Genomic DNA, 9,985 nt, shown 5'->3' with positions numbered 1-9,985 from the left:
ATAAAAAACTTTTTCATCCGAGTTCGTATGCAAAAGTTATGCCCATTTTAAGAAATTCCAGAGAGATTTTGCAAATAAAGTCGAAATTCATATTTGTTAATTTTCCCAACAACTAGACCACATATCACATGAGAAACTTATTTTATTTTGTTTTTTTGACATTTTCATCATCTTCTTTTGGTTTTTCTAAAACTGAAAAGGCGGTCAGGGGGGGAGAGTTTGATGGGCCCTTTAGTACCGGTTGGTCTGGCCAACCGCGACTAAAGGACTAACCTTTAGTCCCGGTTGGTCTGGCCAACCGCGACTAAAGGACTAACCTTTAGTCCCGGTTGGTCTAGCCAACCGCGACTAAAGGACTAACCTTTAGTCCCGGTTGGTCTGGCCAACCGCGACTAAAGGCCTTCGGGCCAGCCTGAGGACCTTCGGGCCAGCCTGAGGACCTTTAGTCCCGGTTGGCCAGGCCAACCGGGACTAAAGCCCCTTCCGTCCGCCAGCTGTCGACCGAGCGCGCTGGGTCCAGATAGTTGGTCGCGGGTGTCCTCCCGAACCGCGACTAAAGACCCCTTTAGTCCCGGTTCGATTATTTTGGGGACTAATGGGGACGTATGGAAGCCTCTTTTTCTACTAGTGTAGTTAGGACGCGAGCCCTGATCCATCGCCTTCCTATCTCTTCGCCATGGCTAACCACGGCGAGTGCCTAGCCAAGACGTCGTCGAGATGCATCACGGAGACCTTCACCGGGACGCACGACTTCGAGGTCACCAGCTACTCGCTGCTCGAAGGCATGGGCGTCGGCAAGTTTGTCGGCTCGAGCACGTTCAGCGTCGGGGGCTACGACTGGCAGATCCGATTCTACCCCGACGGAGATAGGGAGGCGAACGAAGGCGCCTACGCATCCGTCTTCTTGTTCTCCACTGAGAGGTCGGTCAAAGTGAAGTTCACTCTGAATCTATTTGCCAGAGAAGGCAGCATATCTGTACTCAACGCCGCTAAGCCGTATACATTCGAGTCGGCGGGTCTTACCTATGGGTATACCAAGTTTGTGGAGAAGTCCAGGCTGCTACAACTCAACGATTTCACAATAAGATGTAATCTCACGGTCATCAAGGAGCCTCGCACCCAAGATGTAAGAGTGGTCGTCGTCCCGCCGTCGAACCTGCACGACCACTTCGCGAGCATGTTGAAGAGCGGGAAAGGCGCCGACGTCAAGTTCAGCGTAGCCGGCCAGGTGTTCGACGCGCACGCGTGCGTGCTGGCCGCGCGGTCGCCGGTCTTCATGGCCGAGCTCTTTGGTCACATGAGGGAGAGCACCGCGCCGTGCATCGAGATCGATGACATGGAGCCTTTGATCTTCGAGGCGCTTCTCAGCTTCATCTATACGGACACCATGCCGGATAATTTGTATGTCGGGGCCAACATGCCAGGCCTGCTGGATGCCGCGGATCGCTACGGGATGGACAGGCTGAAGGCCATGTGTGAACAGAAGCTCTACTCGAGCATTAGCGTGCAAACGCTTGCGGCGACACTAGCTTTAGCAGAGCAACACCATTGCGTCGCACTAAAAGATGCATGTCTTAGGTTCCTCTCTTCACGGGACGTGCGCCGGGCTGTCAAAGCAACTCGTGGATTCAAGAACCTCGAAACAAGCTGTCCCTCGGTTGTCATGGAGTTTTTTGACATGGCTGCCCGGCTGCCATGAGTAGCTTGTAGCTTTCATTGGAGTATAGCCGCAGTATATATCGTATTTGGTTGATCATAACATACCATGTAACTGGCATCATCGATGAACCTCGAGAATGTGTTCCTTCTGATATGCGCTACAAATTACTTGTATTTCAAAAAAAAAACGGTTCATTTACTTGCATTTCTATTGGGCTATATGCATACAATTGACCCCGGCTCAGATTGATTCTTCAAGGTGAAACTTAGATTCTTGCCATGATGGTTGAATCCGGTGACGACGACGCTTGAGTGTCGCTCCCTCTCTGACGGTGTTGCTGCTGAAGAATCTCGTCATCTGTGTAGTGTCATGAGATGGTTAGTGCGGATATGATCATTGCTGCAGTTTGTCGATTGCATATCTGATCCCGTTGGAGTTTTTTTTTCTCGACCACTCTTAGCTTTGGTTTGTTATGACTGCTAGTTAGTATTGGTTATTTGCATCCTAACTATGCAGAGGTCAGGTGTGTGCTCATTGTTTTATGTATCTTCTTGAAGATATAATTTGTTATTTGATTTTCTAATCATATTTAGGCACAAAATTCAAGTGGACTAACAAATCAGGCCCAAGACAGTAGATAAAAGATTAGATTATTAGTTAGCCCATATGTGATCAGTCCATCGGTGTCAGATCGGGTGGACCGGAGGAAGGAGAAGACGCCTGTGGTTAGGACAAAGAAGAGCATCCATTCAATTTAAATCTGATGATCCAGAAACCTAATTCCTGCCATGCGCACGCAACACCAGCTGCCCACGCCCCAACCATCATTACCTCTCCCTTCCTGCTCTGCGGCCGCTGCGTCCTGCTCAATGCGCATCCACACCTTGGCGTTGGCCGCCGTCATCGTCCACTGCCGCTCCACCTGCTCCAACAGTGCCATCGGTGACGCCCTTCATTGCTTCCTCTATCGGGGCGATGCCGCCCCCGGTCCCTCCATGGGCATCACAGTCGTGGACGCCTTGCACACATGGAGGAGGGAGCTAGAGGAGCGCTATCATCGTCGGCTCCCACGAATGACGTTGAGGAGCATGCGCCGCTTGCTTGTCGCGGCGGGCCGCATGCCCTGGAGGTCGCAGAGGTTGGAGGTGCTGGAATTTTATCTATTTATGGGCCAACCCAATAACTATTTTAGAAATTCCTAAATAAATCCTAGAGGCCCACTTAGCCCATTTGTGCAAGGCAAGGGATACTACTAAAGTTTAGTCCCATACTGCTAGTTCAGTGGGAGTTGGACCACCTTATAGGGGAGGTTCTTTCCCCACTTGTATGAGCATGAGAACAAGAGGGACATCCTCTTCCTCTCGCCATAAAGTTCCTGAACACTGCACTACTGCTACGATCTTCCCCATCTCGACTTGTGGTGTGCACCGCGCGCAGGTCGGGACAGTAGGCCTCCGAAACCGCACCTTTCAGTCCTGTACGGGAGAAGGGTGATAAGGTTTAGCATTCTCATACTCTTCCTGTTAGAGGTTCTGTCACAATTTCTTGCTCTAGTGTTTGTTCTAGATGTTCATATTTCCAACAGGAGGTTGCGGCGAGTTGCTCCGCCGGCCCAGCTTGACACTTCCGCCGCGTGGGACGACAACACCCTTGGTGCCCCCTCCACTAGCCAACATTCACGTGCTAGGTTGCTCGGGTCAGGAGGAGAGCACACAGCGCCAAAATAAAGACAAGAGAAGGAAAAAAATTGGATAATCTAGATTATGTAGAATTTACGGTGTCATTAAGTCAAAAGCACACATACATTCCATAAGGAGTATGAACATCCATCCGACATGAGTAAACCCTAAACCATGCAATACCCATAGTTAGGAGTGCGGGGGAGGCTTGTCAAAAATCTCGAGGATAACCGATGGACAACTTGTTACAAGGTGCTTGAATCCATCTGTTTCTTTGATAGCTTGGCGCACATCCCGCGAAGACAAAAATGCAAGGCAAGCCTTTTTCAGGTGCACGCAGTGGTGTTGCTCCGCTAGAGCAAGGGTGGTTGCAACGGTTTGCACCTTGATGTTTCGACACAGCTGCCCTTCACACATAGCCATTAACCTCTCTATTCCATATCGATCCGCGGCAACAAGCAGGTGCTGCATCTGCGTGTGTCTATTATTATATTCGTGCCGGTCATCTGGCAGAGAATCGGTGTAGATGAAGTGAAGAAGTGCCTCAAAGATGGATGGCTCCATGTCATCGATCTTGATGCTCTCCGCCAGAGTCTCATTCATCTTACCAAAGAGCTCGGCCTTAAAGACCGGCGACCTCGACGCGAGCACACATCTATGCGCGAGGAACGATTGGCCGCCGACGGTGAAGGTCACGTCGGCGCCTTGCCCACCCTTCAACATATCCAGAAAATTTATGTGCAGGTTCAACCGCGGGAGAGGGACTAGGACCGTGTGCACATCTTCCGTCGTCTGGTGTCCTTTCATGACAGTAAGAACACATCTGACGGTGATGGAGCCTCCGTTGAGGGCCATGAGCTGTCGCAGGTTGGACTTCTCCACGAAGGTGCTGAAGCCACATGAGCTGCCAAGACATTCGAAGGTATTTTGTATGCTCCGATGGCCAGCGGTGTGTTTGGATGGCATCCCATGCTCGTCCAGCAGGCTCAAGGTGTAGGTTGTCTTCACCCCTGTCTCCGGCAGCCGTCCTTTACGCAAACCCAGCGTGACCGACACGTATGCAGACTTGTGCTCCTCCTTCCACCCGTCCGGGTATATCTTGAGTTCCCACTCGTAGCCGCCGACGGTGAACGTGCTCGACCTGAGGAATCCGCCGATACCCACGCCGTCGAGCAACGAGAAATCGGTCACCTCGAAGTTGTGCGTAGCTGTGGCGCTCTCCGTCGAGCTTCTCGACCATGTCTCGGTCGGAGGGCTGCCCTCTCTTTTGTACCGCTTCTTAACCGAGGCACAAAGCAGGTTTCCCATGGGATGCTCGACCAACGTACGGAGGAAGAAGATACGTAAACAGGGCTCGATCGCCTTGGTCTTTTATACAAGTCAGGCAGCTGGAAGGGATATACGTTTATTGATGATATATATACCCATGCATGCACGGCGTGTTCCGTACGTGAGACGATTCCCAGAGACGGGGTACATTACAGATTAAGGTAAGAACTACATGCACACGTATAAAAATCCCGCACGTATAGTATAGGAGTATATCTCTAAGAGATGTCGCGGTGCGTAACGCTTTAGGACTCCTATTCGATCGCTCCAAAAAGTTAGACGCGTCGCTCGTTAAATCTGTGGATAATATGTAATACTGCGTGGTTTGTTTTGATCGTTGCGTCTCGCATCCCGGCACGCTGAATACAGGCTAGGCCCATGCATCTAGGTGTTTTTTGTTTTGTTTTTGCAACACAACCTTATGTCTTCACCAATCATCCCCATCTTTTCTTTCTTCTTCCTCGCAGCAACCCAATTTCTTTCAGCTCACCTGAACTAGTGCTGCCACCACAAAGCGCGGCCGTGGTGAGCGTCTTCGGCGACGCGGCCACCGATCTCCATGAACCCAGCGTTGATGCTATAGACCAACCGCTGCGACCTGCTGCTAGGGGCAAGCCACCGCCGCACGCTGCTATGTTGCAACCGCTGACAAAAAAGCTTCAACCCTAGGTGGAAAAGGTTCAACCGCCACTGCCCATCGAGGAAAGCAACAACCAGCGACACAGAATGCTACAACCTTTGATAAAAAAGGTTTCAACCAGGCAATAGAGAAAGTTTTTAACCAGGCGCTGCTCCAAAAAGGGAAAAAGCTGCAACTGTTTACAGAAAAGCTTTGACCGTGGATGCAAAACCTCCAACCAGCGATAGAGAAAGCTTCAACCAGATATTACATAACCGAAAAAGTTGCAACCGTTGACAGAGAAGCTTCAGTCGTATATGGAAAAACCTTCAACCGGCGACCAGAGAGTTGATTTGCCGGGGACCGTTGTTTGACGATGGTGGCGAGCTACGATGGCGTGCCCCGTGCTGCAACCACTAGCAACGGGTGGAGCTGCGACAACGTGCCCAGCAGGTGGAGCTGCAACAACGAGTTTTGCCCGGTTTTTTGCTAGATCCAGGGCAGTGTGATTTGCTGCATGGGGGCGCACCAGCGGGCACCAGTGGCGCAACCGGCGAGCGACGACGGTAAGCGGCGTGCCGGGGGAAGCTGGCGGTGCTTCGAGGTCACACATCCATAGCAAGGATCAATAGCGTTCGGGGGAAAGAAGGAAGACAGGGAAAGAGAGGAAGATGACGCTAAGATCAGACGTTAGCGTTTTCCAGATCGGGCGGCTAGCAGCTGACTGGTCGAAAGTTTGGGCCGGCCATCCGGCGCCTATCACTTGCCAATGTCGATGTCAGCGAACGAGGCAGCTAATGCAGAGTGTGTGTGGGAGGAGACAACGCCATCGCATAGTTTTGGGTCGATCGATGTTCCACACCTTCCCGTGGATAGGGTTCTATGGGCACCACAACAGCGTCTAGCTAATTACGAAAAAAATATACTAGAAGTTTAGCACTAATTAAAAATAGTTTAAAGGCCTAAAAACTTGCCCTAAATCAAAATTGATAACTACGTAGTATAGCACTCCAACCTCCTTGATGGATGCATGCATGCTGAGTTGTGCTCCGAACGAAGGGACGAACGAAAATTTACAGGAGCTAGCAGATGAGCTGGGTCAAATGAAATCATATATCGGAGTTGAGCCATGCGGATTCTTGGAACTCTTGGAGATTGCGCTCAAGGAAAGCGAGGCGGCAGATCCAGGAGACCCGAGAGATGGAAGACTGCATCTGTTGGAGGTTGTCGAGCCAAGAGTCTTGCTCAAGTTGGATAGCCTCCTCTATGACGTGCTCCATTTGGATGGCTAGGTATAGGAGAAGGCCCCACGAGGAGACAAACAGCAGGGTGTCCCGGCAGGCCTGGCTGTTCCTCGCATGGAGGAACAACGAGGTCGCCTTCGTCCCCAACAGCGTTAGCCTCCCTTGGACGCGCGTCCCCAACCGGGCCATTGTCCCTGTCACCTGCATCGATCGATCGATCGCGAGCAAAGGAAACAATCAATCAGATTGAAACTGCAGAAAACTAGCGATCGGTCTATCGGAAATTCGGAATCAAACACGGACGGTATATAATAAGGGAGAAATTGCTGGCGCGTACCCGCGACGGCAGCTCCTGTTCCTTGATGGCGGCGAGCACACTCTTGATCTTGGAGGACTCGAATCTGATGCAAGCATCCTTCAGCTTCGCACGGTGGTGCTGCTCGGCCAATGCCAGCGTCGTCGGGACGGTCTGCGCGTCGATGCTCTTGCACAGTTTCCACTCGCACATCGCCATCAGGTTGTGCATCCCGTACCGGTCCGCCGCGACCAGCAGTCGCTGCAGCGGCTCGTTGCCGTCGACGCTATCCGGCAGCGCGCCCGTGTAGGCGTAGTGGAGGAGGGCCTCGAAGATGGCCGGCTCCATGCCGTCGATCTTGACGAGCTCCGCGGAGGTCTCCTGCATCTGGCGGCCGACGAGCTCCGCATCGAGCACCGGCGATCCCGCGGTGAGCACGCGCCTGTAGGCGCGGAACTGCCGGTCGCCGACGACGAACGTCACGTCCGCGCCCTCCTCGTCCTCGAGCATGCTCACGAAGTCCGCCTTCAGACCCGGCGGCGCGCCCTCGAAGTTGCGCGCCAGGAACCGCCTCCTCGACAGCCTCAGCCACTTCCACCGCAGGTACCGCTTCGTCGAGGAGAGATCGGCGTTCAACCGCTTCTTGAACGAGGAGAGATCGATGTTCTCCATGGAGGAAAGGCGGGAGAGCAATGGGAAGTTTTCCATGGCAGAGAGGCAGGAGGGCAGAGGGCGTTGGTGTTTCGGCTACAAAATCTGGAACTACCAAGGAGATTTCCATGCATCCGCTGTTATATATCCTTTCACGGGAGTAGACGTGCATGGTTTACTTTCTTCTTGTACTACAAGTAGACAAAGACAGATTTTTTTTTCTTTTTTGAGTCGAGACAGAATCCATTTGAAAATAAAATACATACACCAGTTATAGCTCGTACGTACCGTATATAAGTACTTTATTTAGTACCTGACTTGTTTGAGTAGACCTGTAGCTTAAGTTGATGAAGAAAGAAAAGGCGACCTTGTCGCCAAGAGTTTCCCACGCCGCCGCCCTCCGCTGGCGGCCTCGGTCGTCGGTGATGAGGGGGGTCGCCGGATCCACGCGTGTGGATCGGTTTTTACTCTAATGGTTTAGATTTTTAGGTTGTTCATCGTATTTGCTTCGGCGGCGGCGATGGCGGCGCTGAATAAAGTTTCTTCATATCCTACTCCGACGAGGCCATCGGTCCTATGGTTGGGGATGGATTTGGAAATCAGTCTGTTCAAGCAAGGATGACGTGGCGGCGGCGACATCCTCGTGGTGGACATGTGTCCTCGGGCTCCGCCGTTGCGACGGCGTTTGCTCCAGCGCCGGCGCGGAGCTTGGGAGGTAGTCCAGGAGCGGATGCAGATTGTGGTCTGCATCGGCGGCATCTGGAAGATGGTGGATCGTGTGCTGGGTTCGTGATTCGTGGATGGCAGGTGTGGTTTCTCCTCCGGCGTCTTAGTCGTGTGAGGGGTACCAGATCTAGAGTTCGATGGCGTGTCCGGGGTGTTGCCCCGGTCTGATTCGTTCAACGGTAATGGTTTCGCTTTTGGTGAGCCACCTTCGAGGTCCGCAAAGCTGCATATCAACGATGGAGCCGCTTCGAGCTCGGGTGTGAAGGTGATTCGTCATTTTTTCCTTTGATGGCTGCTATGATGGTTCCAGAGGCAAGTGACGGGCGTTGGTGTCAAGTTCAGAGGTTTCTTCGGTCTTGATTGTAATTTTACTTCTTGGCTGTTGTTCCTTTGTGCAAAGGCTAGCGATTTGCTATCTTTTCAGTTTTGTCAGGTCGGTTTGTACGTGCCTTCTACTATGATCCTTATGATATAATGAGACACGTATTGTCATGCAAAAAAAAAAAGCTTAAGTTGATCGGGAAAAATGGAAATCAAAGGCGGTTCCTTTTTTTAAACTCGAAAGGTGCTGAAATCTGGTAAACCCGTGAGATCCGGCAGCCAGATGTTTGGTCAGTCGATTGGATTACTGAGGTTAGGTTGTTGTAACGTACGTGCGCGTAAAATCCATGATTTAATATGGACTAGAGGGTGACCCGCGCTTTGCCGCGCCGTCGTTCAGACATATGAGTTAAGACTTTCTTTTTGCCCGACATAATATTATGATTGTTGGCTTCGTTATATGTTTCACATAAGTTAAGCTGACTTGTAATTATGATGATTTTTGCTTTTGTTGGCTTCGCTCTTTCTCGATAGAGGCAATATCTATCCGTGAGGTGAACTAAATTGTTTTGTGAATGGTTGTGGTATTCTCATGTATAACACAGAAATCAATGTATGAGTGTCACGTTTGTCTTGGGGTGGACCTAAAAAAATCACGCATGAGCGATCCACTCTCTTATAGGTGGCCCTGCCAGCTTCCCAATGCCGTGATGGACCAGGAGCCAACATTCTTAGAGTGCTTAGAATCTTAAAAGATATGATAAAGTAAAGTCAAAAAGGAAAATTCCAGCAAAAGTATTTGAAAAAAAAGTTTAGATCCGCCATTCAACATTCGGCAAAACTTCTGAACAAATAAAGAAATTGAACCAGCACTGCTCATCAATGAACAGGCAAGCCGGCTGGGAAAAGGTTTAAGACCTAGACCATGCAAAGTAATAAAACCTACTAACACAATCCAAATTTATACAAACCAAACTCTCCAGCCAAAATTAGCATAAAACATTTTAAAACTTTGGGTTAAACCCATTTGTACCAACTAAACCAAGCCATCAATTTGAAGTAGACATCAACACAAGAGCAAGCAGCAAAGAGCTCTTGATGTCCCTTGCAACAAGCAGCTATTGACATAGATTATAGCAACTCCAACCTGCTGATCAAAACTATCTGCGCGTGTCTGTTTGCATCCAAATAGATAAAAACACCAGCCATATGCGATGAACCAAACCTAAAAGTATTCTGCTCGCTACCCGTCTGGACGCATTTGCGGCCCAAATTTTCACCCGATTTGCTTCCACGCTGACACGAGATTGACGCCTCACGCGTCCGCTCGGTGTCCGCCTCAGGCCCGCATGTCGGCGCCACAACTAGCCCACACAGTCGTAGTGAATGTGTCCACCTAACCCGGGCTCGCATGGCAGCCTCCAGAAGACTCTTGCGTGCTCGTCCTTTTTAATGCAAGCG

At 50.9% G+C, this 9,985-nt stretch overlaps 1 protein-coding gene and 2 pseudogenes across 1 annotated transcript; 1 reads left to right on the top strand and 2 right to left on the bottom strand.

Annotated features, from left to right (window-relative positions):
* Nucleotides 1-676: 676 nt before the first annotated feature.
* LOC123050109 (BTB/POZ and MATH domain-containing protein 2-like) lies at nt 677-1,466 on the top strand (annotated as a pseudogene).
* Nucleotides 1,467-3,198: 1,732 nt separating this feature from the next.
* On the bottom strand, nt 3,199-4,713 carry LOC123050108 (BTB/POZ and MATH domain-containing protein 1-like; annotated as a pseudogene).
* A 1,483-nt stretch (nt 4,714-6,196) lies between these two features.
* Nucleotides 6,197-7,577, bottom strand: LOC123050107 (BTB/POZ and MATH domain-containing protein 6-like). The gene is made up of 2 exons (XM_044472948.1): nt 6,869-7,577; nt 6,197-6,732 (listed from the first exon to the last, which is right to left on the bottom strand). The coding sequence occupies exons 1-2, from the start codon at nt 7,532-7,534 to the stop codon at nt 6,397-6,399; spliced, it is 1,002 nt and encodes a 333-aa protein (XP_044328883.1). The 5' UTR covers nt 7,535-7,577; the 3' UTR covers nt 6,197-6,396.
* Nucleotides 7,578-9,985: the final 2,408 nt, after the last annotated feature.

This window comes from Triticum aestivum, chromosome 2D (assembly GCF_018294505.1).
Source record: "Triticum aestivum cultivar Chinese Spring chromosome 2D, IWGSC CS RefSeq v2.1, whole genome shotgun sequence".
In the NCBI taxonomy this organism is placed as follows: domain Eukaryota; kingdom Viridiplantae; phylum Streptophyta; class Magnoliopsida; order Poales; family Poaceae; genus Triticum; species Triticum aestivum.
Note: the sequence above shows the minus strand (reverse complement) of the source record. Positions and strands in the feature narration are given on the sequence as shown.

Bases quoted from the DNA above. Each gene is read 5' to 3' on its own strand.
- LOC123050107 (XM_044472948.1), bottom strand. From the start codon at position 7,534: ATGGAAAACTTCCCATTGCTCTCCCGCCTTTCCTCCATGGAGAACATC. The intron at 6,733-6,868 runs GTACGCGCCAGC...CGATCGATGCAG, and splicing joins AACAGGAGCTGCCGTCGCGG to GTGACAGGGACAATGGCCCG.